Source organism: Garra rufa, chromosome 14 (assembly GCF_049309525.1).
Source record: "Garra rufa chromosome 14, GarRuf1.0, whole genome shotgun sequence".
Taxonomy (NCBI): Eukaryota; Metazoa; Chordata; class Actinopteri; order Cypriniformes; family Cyprinidae; genus Garra; species Garra rufa.
In genome coordinates, this window is record NC_133374.1 from 22,489,501 (window position 1) to 22,510,916 (window position 21,416).

Genomic DNA, 21,416 nt, shown 5'->3' on the forward strand with positions numbered 1-21,416 from the left:
GTTTTCTGTAATTTTTTTCTTATATTTCAAAGCTGAATTTTTAGCACCATTAATCCAGCCACATGATCCTTTAGAAATCATTCTGATTTGCTGCTCAAAACAATTTATTATTATTATTATTATGCTGAAAACAGCCGAGTAGTTTTTTTTCCGATGATTAGAAAGTCCAGAATAACAGAATTTATCTTAAATAGAAATCTTCTGTAACATTATAAATCTTCATCATCACTCTTGATGAATTTAAACCATCCTTAAATAAAACTATTGATTTTTTTTTATAATTTCTTTACCAAAAAAAAAAAAATATATATATATACACTGACTCCAAGCTTTTGAAGTGTATAAAGTTACAAAAGCTTTTTATTTAAGATAAATGCTAATCTTTGGATTTTTCTATTCATCAAAGAATCCTGAAAACAAATGTACTCAACTTTTTTAAATATTGATAACAAAAGTTGCTTCTTGAACAGCAAATCAGCATATTTGAATAATTTCTGAAGGATCATGTGACACTGAAGACTGTAGTAATGATGCTGAGAAAATTTAGCTTTGATCACAGGAATAAATTACATTACAAATATATTCAAATAGAAAGCTGTTATTGTAAATAATAAATATTTCACAATATTACTTTTCACTATGACTTTTGCTGTATTTTGGATCAAATGCAAGCTTTGTGAGCAGAAGAGATTTCTTTAAAAAAACATTTTACTGTCCAAAAACATTTGACTGGTAGTGTCTATTTTAAATATATATTTTTTTAAAAATGTTTTTTCTATATTATCATCATATTTTTTGCAAGCCTGGTAGGTTTGGAATTTTTGCAATCCTTACTGAATTTTTTACTAGGCCCACCAGTTTATTTTTCAGAACATTATTTTTTTATATTTTGTAATGCAGAAGTGTTGGAAAAATATATAAACTGTATTAGGGCTGATGAAAATGTTGGCAGCGTAAAAAATCTCATTCGACCAGCAGAAAAAATCCTTAATGTTGAGCATTTCTTTGCCATTTGAAAACATTTATGGTTTGATGTACGTCAAGATTGACTGATAATTTTTCAAGACATCTTGACATTTTGTTTTGTAAACGTTATACTATAAAGATTCCTCATACTAACAGAAGGAAGTAAGCTGAAGCACCACAGTCTCGTAAACCTTCATAGCATAAATATTTTATACCACTGTAATGATATAAAACACAGGTCAAAGTCTTTAACTGTGTAATCTGCTCTGTTTTTTCTGCTTCTGTATACTTACCTGAACATTATTATTATTATGCAGTCAAAAGATGGATTAAGGTATAAGTGGTTATGAAATGGTAAATTACTCCCGTTCTTCTCCCATTTGTCTGGCAAATGATGAAAAGCCTGTGGGAAAATGATAAGATAATTTGAATCATTAGCCTACTTCGGTAGTTAAGCCGTTAACCAGACGTTTAGGTGCGTATTATCTTTTTGCTCTCCTGTATTCTGCCTTTGATCCACGCTGGGGCTTGTGAAGACTGGATCAACTTGCGCTGCAGACAGCAACAAGACTAATGAATTTCACTGAGTAGCTCGAGGCATTAGGATCCATGCCAATGAAAGTGTGTCTCTGTGCCCTTTGTTCAACAGGTGGCTATAAAGATCATCGACAAGACCCAGCTGGATGCTGTAAACCTGGAGAAGATCTATCGTGAAGTACAGATCATGAAAATGCTGGACCATCCGCACATCATTAAACTGTACCAGGTAATGCCTGCCCAGGCCATTTCCTGCCAGTACTGTTGGCTATTATATGATAAATTGCTTGTGGCGCTTCTCGTTTTTGAGTTGATTTGGATAAAAGCATCTGCTGAATGACTCAATGTAAAACAACAACAACAAAAACATATTAAAAATAGTATGTTTCTGGGTTGATAACTGACAATCTAGCTTGTTTTTGCTGGTACAAGAACCTATTTTATTATTTTAACTTTTGAGCCTTCAGTCTGGTTAGCTAGGTAGCTAATTCTTTCATAAATAACACTCACTTGGCACAAAGTAGCCATAATATAATATAATCTTAGAACTTGGACTTACTTACAATACATACAGTTAATCTGAACTCTGAAATAAATTCATTAGTCAGACGTTTTACCATTGTGAATAGGCAGCGTGTAACGGCTGTTTCACAACCAATTAGAGCGTTTTGTGCGACTGCCAATAGAAATGCGGCAAACGTTTGTGAATGTTGGAGATAGTGGAAGGATGGCTTTAGATCCTTGCATTAATCCTTGCTCTTGCATTAATAGGCTCCAAACTAAATGGAATAGAATAGACACTCATAGCGTAAGATGATAAAAAAACAGCAAAAGGCACAACAAACAAAGAAGTCCTTCTGACACATGTAAATGCATATTGACAATTAAATTATATAAGTAGCAGAACACATAAACAGACCAAGTCATATACAGATGTGGCTTTTTTGTAGCGTTTTTATTCAATAGTAACTCTTACTTAGAGCTGTCATGATACCTTGATTCAATTCGAGTACTCGATTTTTAAAAATCCCATTTGGCCCGTGTCGAGTAACCGGTGAATTACCGGAAGTTTCACAGACGAGAAACCATGAAACGCAATTATCAGACCGTTTTCCAAGGCTTCGTGATATTTTAAACCCATTTAAAAATTATAATAAAGCATAATGTTATTGTGAATTCGCAAATGCTACAATACAGTTAAATAAATATATGCGATGCGGGTTCTAAATATTTACTTTTTATTATTTACATTAGTTATCATTGACGTGTCTCAAACTCCATCTCTGCATATTGTTGTGAGTTTGGGTTTATTTTAGCGTTCATCTTGGAACATGATTTGCGTTATTTCGTCAGATTTGAAAAGTAAATAATTTATAAACCTATGCAAACACAGGAGAATACATCAATATCTTTCTAAACATGCTAATTGTTGTCGCGATTTGAAAATAAAAGTTCAAACCCACACTCTGAGTTTACACATTTTGATGTCCAAATATTCAAGAAATTACAGTTGCTGTAGCATTTCTACCATATAGAAATGGCCAAATTTTAAAGATCAAGGGTGTGTTCACACTTGTCATGTTTGGCTGATGGGTCTTGGTCTGCACCCTGGTGCGCACCAAACAAGTGGACCGAGATCGCTAAAAAGATGGGTCTTGGTCTGCTTCCAAACAAACTCTGGTGCGGTTCGAATGAAATATTTAGCAACATGGACCAAATACTTCTAAACTAACCAAAAATGGAAAGTAATGACAAGATGCGAGGCTATGCGACATGATTTCTCAAAGGAAACAAGCGGTGTATCCAAAACAAAATGAGCAGAGAGCAAACGTGGAGGAACGAGGGGTGTTCTGTGAGTTCCATCTCAAAATATACGCCATTTAACCCGACCAATCGGGTTGTGAACATATCACTATGCCTTAAGTTTAGGTATCTTTAGGTTTGCTGTCAAAAATATCAGTGTGAACGCTAAGCGGACTAGGACTTAATGTATAATTTTCTTTTTTGGTTCAGATCAAACGAACCGAACTACAATGTGAACACCCTAAGTGGACATTTGAATTAAATGTTGTTTAGTCAATATTAAACAAGGATTAGATTGCGCTGTATCGTGTAAAAACAATGGTCATGCAGTCATTTGTTATAATAATCAATAAAACCATATGATTACATGCTTTTGATACTTTATATTTTGATACTTCAACACAAATTATTCAAATTGTTGCCTTATTGCTGTTACATGTGTATTTTAAGTGATTTAAGTAATTAAATTTTCCCTGTAAATATTGTGTGATACACCATGTAGTTCTCTAATCTCACCATATTACCAGCCATCAATCCAAGGTTACTACTTTTCACAGTAAACTTTCACATGAACACAGTTGTCCAGCTGGTAAAAGCCTGTTTTCTTAACTAGAGATCATTCACACTTTTGAGTCAAAGTCACACAAACACTTAGAAGATGAGATAACTTCTCCCTCAGTGTGACTTCACTGCAGCATTATGTAAGACTTTAGGTCACTTTGGTTTTTGGGAATGGGAATAGCGCTTCCTTATTATACAACGTAGCGGCACCAGTCCAAGCCCTTGCCGTGTAATCATAGTGTATCATTATTTCCAACAGTTACTCCATTCAAACGGCATGGGTCAATTAGTCATTTCCTTTCAGGCCTCATAAACAGAGGGCAGCTCTGCAGGCCTTGCCGTCTCATCTCTAACCCCCGGTTTCCCTCTGCCCCATCTGCCACGGCTCAGGGTCCTAACACCAAGCAGCTGCTCTGCACACGCATCCTCATGTAAACGTAATGCAGCAGCAAATGGTCCATATTTACCATGGTGATCTGACTGTATTCACACGTCATACTTCAGCAGTATTACATGCTGGCTTGTTCATTGGTTATATCAGATGGGATCACATATGTGCATATGCAGCACACATGCATTTCAAGCACAGTATAATCATGATCAAATTATAAAAAAATAATATTAATGTAAAACTAATGTGTGTGTGTGTATGTATGTGTATATATATATATATATATATATGTGTATATATGTGTGTGTGTGTGTGTGTGTATAGTATATTAGTGCTGTCAATCGATTAACAAAAACGTAACTAATTAATCACACAATTTTTCTGAAATTAATCGCAATTGTTCCCACCTAACATTAAAAATTTTAAATATGCTGTTATATTGCAATAATTCACATTTAATATTCAAATTAATGTAGAAACAACATAAAGACAGTATTTTTTTATTATTTACGAGGCTATCTGTGCCTAATTTAAGTGAACTTAAAACAATGTTCGCTTCAGACTAATAAAATTAGACTTAAGTGACTAATAAAATTTTGGTCAACCAAGCCTCTTCTCATCGACTAACGGTTAGTCGACTATTAGGGGGCAGCCCTAGTAATCAGATTACTTTTTTCAAGTAACTAGTAAAGTAACGCATTACTTTTTAAAATCTGAGTTACTTTTTAAAATAAGTAATGCAAGTTTTATTGACACCTCTCCTGTTACATATTAGGAGAAATTGGGATTGAAGCTTCAGTGTGAGGCTTATTAATTTTTGGTGTGGAAAGGCGTTTACAGCAAAAATATAACTTTTTTTTTTTCTTTTTCTTTTTTTTTTTTTTTAAATAAGCAAGCCTAGTCCAGACAAAGTAATATAAAAGCAATGTAATCCATTACCTTTCATAAAAAGTAACTGGTAACACAATTAGTTATATTTTTTTTATGGAGTAACACAATATTGTAATGCATTGTTTTTACACACACAGAAACAGACAAACTATTAAAAAAAAGATTATTGGAGCATGTTTTATAAGATTTTCATTTTTTTCCACATCAGAATCTCATGTTTAATTCAATGTGTACTTTGTGTACAAAATCGTAATTGTTTATAAAATTTACTAGCAATTGTTTCTACACTTAATAATTTTCAGTGTATTTGAATAGGCATGTTATGTAATTGTCAGTTGATTGATAGACCTATTTGGTTATCTTTGACAACAGCGTGACCCATCCCTTGATGGAATGTGACTAACCACTGCCGGTGTGTCACATAACAGACAGCCAACTATTGTAGATTCAACTATTCATATGAGATAACTTAAGTTATTTCCAGTTGTTTGCTTATTTGGCAGCTGATTGGCATAAGAAGTGCTTTGTGATCACTGTGTTCTGAACAGCTCTGAGATCACAGCTTCCATCAAAACATGTTTCTGGAAAGGATAATTAGTTTAGGAGTTTAAAAGATGATTCATATTCTGGCCTAGTTGCTGATTTTATTAGTCAACCCCTGTAATGCCTTTAAATGGCAAGAGCAGAAAAACCCCTACAAGTTGAGCCCAGATAAGGCTGATTTCCACAAAACCCTCTCTGTACACGAGGCCGATGTATCAGTGTAACTGTATAAATGGCCGACAGTAGTGTTTATGTGGGACTCTGTGAATGTTTCTGAATTATAACATGCCGCTTCTCTTCACTACATTTAGGTCTATTCATCTTTTTGTTTTCTTTGGCTAATTCTGGAGTCCTCCCACACATTGCTGGCTCTGACACTACACTGTGAATCGAGCATCCCACTCTGATTCATGTGTTTCATTATAATACTGTGAACTCAATGGGATACTTCAGATTTCAGCTGAATGTAGCGGTCATTTTATCACTCAACCAACTTTATGCACTCGCTTTGTGGTTCATGTGTATTTTAGATCTATCATAGTATCAAAGACATGAAGGATTTTACATGTAACACATTATTATTTCATCCTCACACAGGTCATGGAGACCAAGAATATGCTGTACCTTGTGACAGAATACGCCAAGAATGGGGAAATCTTTGGTAAGTGCTACCAAACATTTACAATGCAAATTTTGGTTCCTGATATGAAATATATCGCATTTGCATTTGTATTTGTCTCTTTTTTCATGTTTTGATGTTGTTGTTCTCGCTCTTGTTGTTGATTCACAATGATATGATGCTTTGCCTCTGCTGCCTGCCAGCCAGATCTACCTCTTATCAATTTCACTGTACTTTTATCCTGATTCCACATCACCGACACGGGGAAGGTGTGTATTCAGACTAACATCTTGGTTTCAGATGATAGTGACAAAGGTCAGGCTGAAATTAGCTCAGGCGAGGCAAACACAGTCTGTGTGAATAACCATCATAGTCACAAGCAACAAATGTGTCAGTGATGATGATCATATTCTGACGGCTCAGCTGTCTGTCTTTCCGTTGCTTTGGAGTTCTGCTCTGTCTGACACACAAGCTCGAAGCTAAGAGCAAAACTGAAGGTCAAAGAAAATTAAAGGAGTAGTTCATGCAAAAAATTTATTCTGTCATCATTGACTCCTACTCTTGTTTTTCAAAGCCTGAGTGACTTACTTTCTTCCACTGAATACAAAGGGAGAATGCTGGTCGCCTGTTTCGGTTAGAGTGAATAAGGACTTAAGTTTTAATGCTTCGAAAAGCATCAAAATGTGGTATATTCAAGTCTTCTAAAGTAATATGATAACTTCTTAAGACAAATGCACTGAAGTGTAGGTCCTTATTCACTGGTAATCTTCTATTTGTTTTTTTATCCTAAGTCCTATGGATTGCTGTTATCATATTGTATAGTGGACTTTTGATGTTTATCTGCTTACCCCCAGGGCATCCAAGATGTAGGTGACTTTGTTTCTTCAGTAGAACACAAACAAAGATTTTTAACTCAAACCGTTGCAGTCTGTCCAAACTTTTGAGCCTAAATGACTGAAGTTACGATTGCTTGCTCTTCGTCGCGTGCCGGTTGTTGTGAACGCGCTCAGGACAGTTAGACATTGAGATGGATCAGTGGTAAAAAATTATATAAATACTGTTCAGTTTCATGCACAGACCGATTGTTTTGTGTGTTAAACCTCACTAATGTATCGTCACAAGCCGCAAGGTTTAATTAGGTTTTGTTTGTGTATGTTTTTTTTGACTCTCAAAGCTGTGGATCCCATTGACTGCCATTATATGACTGACAAACTGCAATGGTATGAGTTAAAAATCTTTGTTTATGTTCTACTGAAGAAACAAAGTCACCTACATTTTGGATGCCCTGGGGTTAAGCAGATAAACGTTACATTTCCATTTTTGGGTGAACTACCCCTTTAAGTATTAAGTATTCTACTCAGTATTTTGTAAAGTGTAAATGAATAGTTCACCCAAAAATGAAAAATTCCCCCATGGTTTACTCACCCTCAAGCCATCCTAGGTATATATGACTTTCTTCTTTCAGATGAATACAGCTGGAGGTATATTAAAAAAATGTCCTGGCTTTTCTAAGCTTTATAATGGCAGTGAATGGGTGTTAAGATTTTGAAGGCCAAAAAAGTGCATCAATCCATCATAAAAAGTACTTCACATGGCTCTGGTTAATAAAGGCCTTCTGAAGTGAATTGATGCATTTGTGAAAAAAATATACGTTTAATACACTGTAAACTGCAATCTCTAACTTGAACTTATTGTCGTATGCGCGTACCAGTCATAAATTAGAAGTATAAAACAAGGCTTTGTAAAAAAAAAAAAACAATAAATAAAAATATCGGAGGCAACATATACGTGGTTTTCCTTTGCTGTAAGCAGAACTTGGTTCTCGCGAGACTAGCACATTCTCAACGGAGCTTATGAAATGCCTAATGCAAAATGTTCTGTCACGCGCATGTATATCAGTTAGCGGAAACTAGAGATTATTACAGGTAATATAGTTTTAAACATGCCTATTTTTCCCCAATCCCCTGGTGCGATGTGGAGCACTTATTATGGATTTATGCACTTTATTTGACTTTAAAATCTCAACACCCATTCACTGTCATTACAAAGCTTGGAAGAGCCAGGATATTTTTTAATATAACTCCGAATATATTCGTCTGAAAGAAGAAAGTCATATACACCTAGGGTGGCTTAAGAGTGAGTAAACCATGGTGTAATTTTCATCTTTGGGTGAACTATCCCTTTAAAAATCACTTGTCGGTGATTCTTGAAGGTGAACGTAGTGTAAAAGTAGACTACATCACTTTAAGTGACTGATCTCTTTGACTTTGTAGCAGCAGCTGCTGTGCACCACCTGTGAAAACTCACATAATCATCACACATTATTCTTACATAACAGTAAGTCTGTTTCACAGTACACGGCAATGTGATATGCTACCAAGAAATCGTTTCTACCCTGGGGAGTGTTTTATTTTTTTATTTTTATTATTTATTATTTTTTTTATTTTTTATTTTTGCAAGTTTTGAGTTTTGATGTGTTTTAAGGGAAACAGAGGTAATATAAAGCCTGTGGATAGAGTAGCCCCACCCACAGCAACATTAAACATGTTCTAATTGGCTGTTTGTTCTGCATTGTGTAACATTGCAGACAGACAAATAACCTAACAGTTTAGTTTCAGATGTATTTGTTGTATTTTTGTAAACATGTTTGTCATGCATATTCTGTCTGGCCAGACACCAGTCAGCACGCTCATACTGGTAAAGTGTTTTATTGCTAAACATTTAGTGTGATTCTTTTACAATCTCGCGGTTGTGGTGTACTTTGTGCGGACACCATGACCCTGGTGTTGGATGTGACAACAGCCTCTGTGTTTTGAAAGAGATATAAAGAGGGATGTCGTGGCTGGGGCAAACCAAGTGACTTGTTCCTGCCCAAGTGTGCTATAGGGTGAGATAACAGCCAAATGTCCCATAGAGACTTGAAAGAGGTCAAACAAATAAAAAACAATCTGTTGAAATAGAATGACTAACACTGATTTGTCAGTTTTTGTTGAGATTACCACATAATTACTGTCTTGTAGTACTGAGAGGCCATGCTGTCCAGCTATTGTGATTCTCTGTTGCACAATATGATTATGCAACCTATTTACAGCATGTGCCATCGCTATCAAGACTTAATGTCTCCAGTTAATCACAAATTATGAAAGATACTTTTTGGAAGCGTTCAGACCAAGTGGTGTGCGCTTGCATCACACTGAGTCTAAGATATCCTAACATAACACACACACTCACTTCCATCAGATACAGGGATAAAAGAGAGAAAAGATAGAGCTAGAGCAGCATTTGGTGCTGTGAAGTGCTGGGTTCGGTCCCCCGTGGTGGAGCTTAGCAGCGCAGAAGCCCACCACGAGAGCCTGTCTGCTCCACCAGCATCGCAGAGCAGAGCCGAAGCATTAGAGGGACCTGGAAACTGGGTCAGCTTCGAATAAGTAGGAGCTGCAGAATGCACAGGCAAAGCAGGGGAGAGAGGGAAAGCTAAGGGACATTGATTTGAATTTTGGAAGTGGAGGGGAGAAAATGTAGGCCATGCATATTTTAGAAAAATCCAGAGCTGGAGAAAAGGTTCTTTTTGAACATGTCAGCTGATCGGTCTTGACACCCGTGTCTGCCCTCAGCCTCTCGGTCCCTGCCTTTTGCCCTCAAGCTCTATTTCTAGTCTGTCAATTTTAGGTTTTGAGCATTAGTAACAGTAGTATAGGAAAAGTCATAATTCCTGTCTAGATCGCTTGTGACTCACTGGAAAGAGTGTACATGTGTTTGAAGACCAGAAGAAATGTATTCTGTTTGTTGGAAATGGTTTTGTTTGTTTATGTCTGCAATCCACTAACCGAAAATTCCCGAATAGGAATTCTCTTACGCTCATCAAGGCTGCATTTACTTGATCAAACAACAGAAATATAACTGCAGTTTAAAAGAACAATTTTCTATGTTAAATGTGCCATAGAATGGAAAACTGTATTTACCTTGGCATAGTTGAATAATAACAGTTCAGTGCATGGACATGACATACCATGAGTCTCAAACACCACCATTTCCTCCTCCTTATATAAATCTGGTGTTTGAAAAAGACCACTGAAAAATAGGCCAATTCCAACATAACACCGACTATTACGCAATAGTCCCGATCGTTAATAGTTACGCCCCCAACATTTGCATCGCCCAATTATCATTAACATCAGCACATCAGTAAAACAAGGCAAGCCACTGAAGGGACACGGTTAGCTTAATGCTAGCGGTAGCCTGTTACATTGCACTACATAGGATTTCACATAAAACCACGTAAAAGGAGAGATGACTATGCTGATGATGGCGAATGATTTACAGATCCTAGCAACAAGCATCTAAACTTGTGTGGTAAGTACCTGTATCGCTGCAGTATAACGTTACCCAGAGCACATGCGATCACAATAGTGAGAGTAAAATGTCGCTGATTCAAAACGGCAGATTCAACAAACTGCATATTAAAAGCGGCTAGAGCTCCGTAATTAAGTATATATTTCCTCCATGTGCGAGCTATTGAGATGAGCAGCTCTGTGAAACAGCCAATCATTAAAATTCATGGATCGTCCAAATAAGGCAATAACAGAGTATTTCATTCTAGGGACAAATCCTAGGGTTGTAAATGAACTTGCAAAACCGTTTCTGGAGAATTTTTGCCCTTTCCTATGCCATATACCTTCTATGTAGATATCAGAGAACAATTTCAAATATTGTATCAATGCAATCTGTGGCACCTTTAATGTATTTTAAAATATAATTTATTCCTGTGATGCAAAGCTGAATTTTCACCAGCCATTACTCAAGTCTTCAGCGTCACATGATCCTTTAGAAATCATTCTAATATGCTGATTTATTACTTTTTTTTTGTTTGTTTTTTAGAAATATTGGAACACTTGTGCTGCTTAATATTTTTTTCCAACCTGTGATTCTTTTTTTTTTTTAGCATTCTTTGATGAATAAAAAGTTAAAAATATTCAAAATAGAAATCTTTAATAAACAATGTAAGTCTTTACTATCACTTCTTATCAATATAAGTGAATAAAATAAAGTATTAATTTCTTTCAAAAAAAAAAAAAAGAATAAATGTTTACTGACCACAAACTTTTAAATTGTACTTTATATTGTTTCAAAAGATTACTGTTTTAAATAAATGCTGTTCTTTTTCACTTTTTATTTAGTAAAGAATCCTGGAAAAAAACATCACAGGTTAAGCAGTGCAACTGTTCTCAACATTAATAATAAATCAGCATATTAGAATGATTTGTGAAGGGTCATGTGAGACTGGAGTAATGATGCTGAAAATTCAGCTTTGCATCACAGGAATAAATTACATTTTAAAATATCGTCACATTGAAAACATTTTTTTTCACATTGAAATAATATTTTACAATATTACTTCTTTTTTCTGCATTTTTGATCAAATAAATGCAACCTTGATGAGATTAAGAAACTTCTTTAAAAAGAACATTAAAAATCTTACTGATCTGTTTTATCATTGTCATGAAAAAAAAATGTCAAAGCAAGATAATAAAATATGATGGTCATTCAATTAAAGAAGAATTAGAAAATACCATGGTGTTCTTTAAAGTATTTTTATTTTTATTTGTACAGTTTTTTCAACTTATATTTTATATGCTTATATGTGACCCTGGACCACAAAACCATTCATAGTAGTCTTTAGATCTTTACATCATCTGAAAGGACAATATTTGGCCAAGATGCAACTATTTGAAAATCTGGAATCTGAGGGTGCAAAAAAAGAATCTAAATACTGAGAAAATCACCTTTTAAGTTGTTCAAATTAAGTTCTTCAGTAATATTACTAATTACTAAAAATTAAGTTTTGATATATTTATGGTATGAAATTGACAAAATATCTTTATGGAACATGATTTTTACTTAATATCCTAATGATTTTTGGCATAAAAGAAAAATCAATAATTTTGTGGTCCAGGGTCACATATGCAGAATGACTTCATTAACTATGAAGTGCAATATGAAATAGGATTTTTTTTATTTTATTATTAATATCATTAAACACTTATTTTATTTATTACAAATATTTTATTTGATTTCTTTTATTTCAGTGAATTAATGCTGGTGGAACTTTTCAAATACCATGAGTGTTTTGCCAGGACAAGGTTCAGCTAGTTCATGCTTAAAACCCCTAATACACAAGCCCTGCAGTAAAATGCACCTTGCTGGAAAGAGGAAATGCTCTTTCTCCTCTCACGTGCCTCTTTAAGGCAGTTACTCAGTCCATGCAACTGTGGTGCAACTGCCGCTCTGGTTTGTAAGGGTCAGTTGAGAGGAACTCCAGTTGTACTACTTATAAAGTAGAAGCAACTTTTATTAGATCAGCTGGCCAGCTCAGGCTCTTTTAGGCCTATCTTGTTCATGCTCACATGGCTAAGATAAGAGAAAAAGATCATTTTAGAGGGTTGATGGACCTGGTATGCTGGCACCAGAATGATATGTTGTCCTGTTGGCCAAAGTCCATAGACTATGCTTTAGTGGGGGTTGATTACAGCCAGTTGAGTGGTATAAAGCAGAGGGGATGAACATCTTATCTCAAAGTAGATTCCTGCCGGACAGTTGACACAAATATGAGACATTCCTATGTCAGGTGTGTTTTCTGATTAGCAACACAGTCCTAAAAATGTTTAAAATTAACAATTTCAGAATGTTACATCTGGTATCTAATTGGTTTGCTCAATTAATTTTACATTTGTGTATATATGTGACCCTGGAACACAAAACCATTCTTAAGGAGCACGGGTATATTTGTAGCAATAGCCAAAAATACATTGTACGGGTCAAAATTATAAATTTTTTCTTTTATGCCAAAAATCATTAGGATATTAAGTAAAGATGGATGTTCCAAGAAGAACTGTAAATTTCCTACTGTAAATATATCAAAATTGAATTTAATTTTTGATTAGTAATATGCATTGCTAAGAACTTAATTTGGAAAATATCCTCTCCTAACTAGGGCTGCAACTAACGATTATTTTAATAGTCCATTCATCTGTCGATTATTTTTTCGATGAATCGGATAAAAAAACAAAAAACAAGAAAGGCATTCATTTCCAACCCTTTATTCAAAAACAGAACTAAAATCTTTAGAAAGTGCACAAACATGTTGCTCGACAGAGGCCTCATGTCAGTGACAAGCATGTTGAGGATACTATCCGTCAAGACATGATGCATTTCCCATCAAGAAGCCTCTCATGATTTGCTGTTTTTTTCTGGAATCAAAAAGATAGTATGAGTATGTGTAATAGCACAATTTTTACATCAACTAAATACATACATACATACATACTTGTTTTAGTTACTAGTTGTGTAAAGGTAAGTAACCCAAAGAGCAATTACAGACAAGAGACACACACACACACACACACACACACAGACACACACACACACTCTCTCTCAAGTTAACTTGAAGCTTATTCATTAAATTATTACCATCACTGTAGTAAGTGCAAGGTTAATTTATACACCACATTTAAACACAGCTTAAGATGACCAAGTGCTATAAAAGAACTTTAAAATTAAATTAAAAAGTACACCACACACAAATATATTTGTCAATAATGACCTATATGGGACAAAGCACAGAATATACACTGCAAAAAAAAAAAAATGCTTTTCTAACTTAGTAGTTTTGTCCTGTTTTCAGTCCAAATATTTAAAAAATCTTAAAGCAAGATACATTTACTAGACACATGAAATAGCATAAGAAATTATGTCTTGTTTTCTGGAAAAAAACACACCTCTAAATTAAGTGATTGTTCGCTTAAAACAAGCAAAATTATCTGCCAATGGGGTAATAAAAATAATCTTAATGAGATGTAATCTCAAACAGAAGTTGTAAGCATCACTTATATTTCTCATGCCATTTTTCTTCTCTAGTAATCTTGATTTAAGATTTTTTTTTTTTTGATATTTCGACTGGAAACGAGACAAAATTACTAAGTAAGAAAAGCTTTTTTTGCAGTGTAGCTATACGTGACAACAGATTGAAAAATGAATGCTCCAAAAAAGGCGAGTGAATAAAAACGTGTCTTTAGTCTTGCAATGCAAAGTGCAAAGTAACTATACCAGTGGTTCTCAAAGTGTGGGGCGCGCCCGCCAGCAGAAAAATGAATATAAAACAGTAAACAGCCAAAGGACGTAACTTACTAAATCTGCTTTTGAAGAAATATACTATATTTCGTGCGACAGCGCACATTGTCAGATACAATTCTGGCGCCTCAGTGTCAGAATATTGTACAACTCGGCATTCATTCACATCAGATGATAACTCAGCGGGAGTTCAGCTCACGCAGGGGCGTAATTTCCACTGGGGACACGCTTTTCAAAATCCTGTTTGTGTCCTCCCACTTTCAAATGTTTTTGTTAAAATAATCTCTTGTATTGTAGAATGCACACTCAGCGACGCTGAGAGTTTCGCGCAATCGTTAAAACGAAACCAAAAGTAAAACGCTCACGCGCATTCAAAAGCAATTTTAATACCCTACGTTTAGAGAGTGGCTCCCCAATGCGCGCGAGCAAAAAAAAAAAAAAATAGAACTATACCACCCCTGCTTTACTACTGTTATTAACGAGCTAACACTAACTTGTCATGCTTGTCACGCTGGATAACAAGTAAACACCAGCACCAGGGACATTACGTTCGTCACTTCAAAACGGAACAAAAGTAGGATTCTGTAGTGACTTACCCTGCTGTTGAACTCCTTTCCTCCTCCTCAAACACTCCAACATGTTTGCGTTTCAGGTGCTGGATCATTGCCGTGGTGCTCCCGTGCCATGCAATGTCGCTTTTGCATATTTTGCAGTTAACACACTTTTTCTGTTTATTTAGTGTGAAATGCTCCCACACCTTGGATGACTTGGGTCGCACGGATTTCTCTGCCTCCGCCATGTATCTTTCCTCTACCTCCGCTCTTTTTTTTTTTTTTTTTTTTTTTGTGCTCCGCCCTGTCTATGAGGCGCCGAACCTGCGCCGAACTCTGCTAGCATCAGTGCGCGAGAAAATAAAGTTAAATAAAGTTTTTTTTTTTTAAATAATCAAATGTCTCTGCGTCGCACGACACAACGAATCGATTATGAAATTCGTTGCCAACTCTTTTAGTAATCGATTTAATTGATTCGTTGTTGCAGCCCTACTCCTAACAAAAAAAAGCTTATTTATTCAGCTTTCAGATGATATATAAAGCTCAATTTCACACTCGTAGACGTGAGATATGGCTGTATATCGGCACTGCTGTGATTCAGCCGTAGGTGCCGATATACAGCCATATCTCATGTCTACGAGTGTAATATTGCGTTTATACAACAGTTTGTTGGCACTAGTGTGTAAAGACATAAGAAACAACAGCTGAGTGTCTTTAAAAACCACTTTTGTGCAGAACTACTTCCATCCGCCACAGATTGAAATCTCAGTTTGACAGTATAACAGCTGAGCCCAAGCCTCCGTTACTAATTCGAAAACGTCACTTTAGAACTAGTAACGAAGGAACATTGAATTGCTTCATTAAAAAACATATTGTATTACTGTATTAAAAGCTCACTGTATTATGTAGTTTTATGAGAGAGATGGTCTGAGCGATTATGATGACCTGCATCTGATACAGCATTCATTCTTCATATTCACAATAAAATATTGGTTTGAATGTCTGTTGAAGAAAGCGTTATCTTTGTCGTAACATTAATATTCTTAATTTCATCTATTATGGGTGATTTCTGTTGACAGCGCTGCTTAGTGAATTTTTAGCTGCTTCAAGCTTTTGTTGAAACTAAAAATAACTTGTTTGTAACAGGTTTATTTTTCAGTATAAAAGTCTTTACTCCTGATTTGTAAAACAGTAATGTAACTAAAATCACGAACACACACACACCCTTTCTCAATACTAAACACTTTTAAATACTATTATTTATATAAAATATTATTTATTGAATAATAATATTTAATAAACAACAGCCATCATAAAAGTTGCTAGGCAATTCAGTCAAACATACAAAGACAGCGCTCTGATATAAAACATTGAATTTACAGAAACATGATGAGATTTTGCCAAAACTATTTGCTCTGGAACAAATAACAGACCAAAGATTGCCCGTTAGATTTACCTAATTTTACAGATTTTACACTATGGAGACATCAGAGCCATCGTGAGGCGCTTCCAGGCGGATTCATGAGCGCAGAACGATCTGGAGCTTACTTATCCGAAAATGTTGACGCAAATTTTTAAGTAGACGTTATCTTCAATAACAAACTGCATGTTTGAACAAGTCAAAACAAGTACAATCTCAGCAAAAAACTCTAACTCCATTTCATGACACAAAAACAGTGTTATTTATAAAGTTATACTAGATTTGGGAGTCCGCCATAACACTCGCTGTGAGAAATGCCACAAACGGAGAAATGGTTGGAGTATCACACTCCTCTCAGCCAATCAGATTCAAGGACCAGAATTAACTGTTGTATACATGTACACCTGCTCTTCACTCCAAACTAGCAGGTTCATGACTTCTTCCACCAGTAACGGTAGTACTGATTGGTACCCTTGCAATTATGGGTTTAACAGTCCTTTCAAGTTCATCTTCTTACATTTCAAAACAAGCGTGTTCAAATAGTAAAGGACTGATTACATTTCTTTACTGGCCAACAGAGCAAACAACCCTATGACATTGCACGCTATGGTATTGCAAGATGGCAGCACCCTTGCTTCTAAAGCTATAACAAAACATCCTCTTTTCTTGAAAATGGTTACATGAATTGTGGAAATCAGTTTACTAAATAATGTGAACTTGACTGATCGTTTCACTTTCACTTTAAGGCTAAGGCTTTTTTAAAATGGATTTTGATATTTGAAAAACAGCTTATGCAAAGAATGACGTGCTAAACACATGGCCATGTACCCACAGTCGCTCTGCCAGCCCACCTCAGTGTAATCCCAAGGCGAGTATGGAATGGAATGTGTGAGGACTGTAGGTTTGGCAACAGGCCGAGGGCCAGGGACTGACCCAGCACTCTAGGGTGTGGTGACCACATGATTACACCATCCGGGGGGATGTTTACCCCACTCACACACCACAGAGCCTCCTTATTGTGGCTCATCAATCTCTGCCACTAGCCACACCACACCGCCGGAGCCTTTCCCGGTACAATGTGTGGTCATGTTTTTTTTCCCCCCACCAATTTTTTTTTTTTTTTTTTTTTCCATTTTATTGTGACCCAAATTACAATATAGTACCTGTGCAGAATGTTTATTTGATTCAGGTCTGTGCTTTATGTATTGTGATGTTTAGTTAACTTCACTTCCTCTTTATTTAGACTACCTTGCCAAGCACGGAAGGCTGAGCGAACCAGAGGCACGACGCAAGTTCTGGCAAATTCTGTCTGCTGTTGAGTACTGCCACAATCGAAACATAGTTCACCGGGACTTGAAGGCGGAGAACCTGCTGCTAGATGGACACATGAACATCAAGATTGCTGGTATCTAAAATTTTGATACATTACTAGTCTTTAGCATAGTTGAGGCCAAAAGTTTACATACAACTTGATTTTAATTATTTTAATTATCATACAAAATCCATGTTATTTTTTATTTAGTACTGACCTGAATAAGATATTTCACATAAGATGTTTAAATATAGTCCACAAGAGAAAATAATATTTGAATTTATAAATATGACGCCGTTCATAAGTTTACATAAGCTTGATTTTTAATACTGTGTTGTTACCTCAATGATCCACAGCGTTTTTTGTTTTTTTCCCCTACTGTTCTTCAGAAAAATCCTTTAGGTCCCACAAATAACACTAAACAAAAAAACACAGCTGTGGATCATTCAGGTAACAGCATATTATTAAGAATCAAGTGTATATAAACGTATAAACTGCGTCATTTTTATAAATTCAAGTATTATTTTCTCTTGTGGACTATATGTAAACGTCTTTTATGTTAAATATCTTATTAGGTCAGAACTAAATTAAAAAAACTTGCATTTTGTATGATCCCTCTTATTTTGGTAAAATTAACATTTTGCAGAGTCAGCAGGGTGTATGTAAACTTTTGACCTCAACTCTACATTGGTATTGATATTAAATTGTTAAATATAAAAAAGCTGTTTTATATTACTTTATCTATTACAAATAATTGTATTATTTCTATTATATTATTTTTTTATGTATTATATACACATTTATGTATAATTTGTGGCTATATTAATTATATATTATTATTATATATAATATATGCACTATCATTTTTTTTTTACTTATGCTTTTTATTTATGCAATTGGGTAAATGCACAAATAAAAAGCATAAATAGATACAACTGTTGTGTGTGTTTGCTTTTATCAACACTCAGGTGATTGTAATAAAAAAATCATTTAAGTTTGTAGCACCTATGTACAAAAACCTGTGCCCAAAGGTGGAGTCAGAATGGTTTGGTACTGTTGGTGTGGAATTTCCCTCGACCTTAGAAGATTTTCACCTACATTTTTGCGATTTCGCCATAGTTAATTATAGGGTGTGTTGGACAACTTATTAATCAAAGCTGTACTGCTTAGGATGATGACTCAGGTCCTGCTCAGTTGGTGGAGCCATGACTTACGTCAAGAGCACACAGGTGCTTTCTGTGCTGAGCTATATATGCAGACTAGGGTCATTTGCAATTCATTTGAATTTGAGCAATCAAGAGGTGAGCCAGGCTTTGAGCATCGCACCCATGCAAGGCTCTCAGCGAAAGGAGAGCTTCCCACACACATATGTGCACACATATTCACACGCAGACCAAACATTGTCAGTTTCCCTGACACGTCAACCCTGCCCAAACTCCACAATCATGATGGTATATTATCTGTGACCGGTCACAGAGGGGTATCCCGCAAGGCTCTGTTAAAGGTCCTTTTTCTTTTCGCCCTCACACTGATGCACAGTCAGCCTCTCAGAAGATGGCTAAAGCTGGGTCACTCAAAGAAAGGTCATCAGGCTTTTATGTTCCACTTCAAACATTTATGTGCTTGCATCACGACTAAAATAAGTATTATCTATGAATACATTTTCCATGTTATACAGATACACTACCAGTCAAAAGTATTTGAACAGTAAGATTTTTAAAGAAGGCTCTTCTGCTCACCAAGCCTGCATTTATTTTGATCCAAAGTACAGCAAAAACAGTCAAATTTTGAAATATTTTTACTATTTAAAATAACTGTTTTCTATTTTAATACATATTAAAATGTAATTTATTCCTGTGATTTTAAAGCTGAATTTTTGGCATCATTACTCCAGTCTTCAGTGTCACATTATCCTTCAGAAATCTTTCTAATAGGCACAAGAAACATGTTTTATTATTACTATTATTATTATCAATATTTAAAACAGTAACATACACTATTCCATTCAAAAGCTTGAAGTCAGTATATTTTTTTTATAATTTGTTTTTGCTAAATTAATACTTCTTTAATTTAGCAAGGATTCTTTAAATTGAACAAAAGTGATGATAAACATTTATAATGTTACAAAAGATTTCTATTTCTTTCTATTCATCCAAGGAAACAACGATTTTTGAGCAGCAAATCAGAATATTAGAATGATTTCTGAAGGATCATGTGACTGGAGTAATGAGGCTAAAAATTCAGCTTTGAAATGACAGGAATAAAAAATTCTAATAGAAAACAGCTATTTTGAATATTTCAAAACTTTGGATCATATAAATGCAGGCTTGGTGAGCAGAAGAGACTTCTAAAACATTAAAAATCTTACTGTTCCAAAACTTTTGACTGGTAGTGTATATAGAGCAAACTATGTTTCATTTTACAGTGGTTTTGCATTGTGATTACGTGACATATTGAAATGTTAAAGCATGAAGCAAGAGAAGAGTGTACACTACAACTGTTTTTCCCATAAATCATGTTGAATGAGCAAACCTGTGGGAGTGTGAGACTTCCTGGGGGTGGGCAGTGATTGGGAAACCGTATAAAAACTGTTAAGACTGGATCCCCAGAGATCTTTACACAATCGACCTCCAACACCAATCCAATGCACAGGGTGTTACGTATGTCCACTGCATAACGAAATTATGAGAGCCCCAGCTATTGACCTCAATAAAAGCTTTTATTTAAAGTAACAAAAAGATCAGTTTTGCCTGCTTGTGTAAATATGGCACTGGCCACTGTTTTCCAAGTTGCAGGAGTTGAGCTCTGGGGCCGTTTGAGATTGAGTGATTCCTGTATTGAATGTTGAGGCTCACTCCTGCGATGTCTGCCGCTGGACTGCCTAGAGCATTGACGTCAATTCCTCCTGCTCAGCATTCAGCTCATGAAGTGGGTCAGCTCAGCTGATATGGACCCATCATACTGGCTTCTTACATCACAGTCACAATGTAAAATGAACATAGCTGCTTTTTGTCACGTCCTTAAGGTTCACATTTTCATTTTAAGAGGCCTCTCAAGCTCAGATTCTAGATAAACTAATAATACTCACTGGAATAAAAAAAATAAAAATAAAATCCAGTGATAATTTTACCCTGAATTACTAAATCCCAAACAAAATACATATGTGACCCTGGACCACAAAACCAGTCTTAAGTCGCTGGGATATATTTGTAGCAATAGCCAAAAATACATAGTATGGGTCAAAATGATTGATTTTTCTTTTATGCCAAAAATCATTAGGAAATTGAGTAAAGATCATGTTCCATGATTTTTTGCAAAATTCCTACTATAAATATATCAAAATGTAATTTTTGATTAGTAATATGCATTGTTAAGAACTTAATTTGGAGAACTTTAAAGGTGATTTTCTCAGTATTTTGATTTTTTTTTTTTTTTTTTTTTTTTTTTTTTGCACCGTCAGATTCCAGATCTTCAAATAGATGTATCTCGGCCAAATATTGTCCTATCCTAACATACCATACATCAATGGAAAGCTTATTTATTGAACTTTCATATGATGCATACATATCAGTTTTGTAAAATTTAACCTTATGACTGGTTTTGTGGTCCAGGGTCACATATGTGACCCTTGACCACAAAACCAGTCATATGGGTCAATTTTTAGATGTATACATTATCTAAAAGCGGAATAAAAA

General features: G+C 35.3%; 1 protein-coding gene across 1 annotated transcript in view; it reads left to right on the plus strand.

Moving 5' to 3' along the window:
• The window catches only part of sik2b (salt-inducible kinase 2b), a 52,777-nt gene that overhangs the window by 3,818 nt on the left and 27,543 nt on the right, over positions 1-21,416 (plus strand). The window contains exons 2-4 of the mRNA XM_073817675.1: positions 1,616-1,732; positions 6,290-6,353; positions 17,653-17,814. Coding sequence (XP_073673776.1) covers positions 1,616-1,732; positions 6,290-6,353; positions 17,653-17,814 — 343 coding nt within the window. The remainder of the gene's footprint in view (positions 1-1,615; positions 1,733-6,289; positions 6,354-17,652; positions 17,815-21,416) is intronic.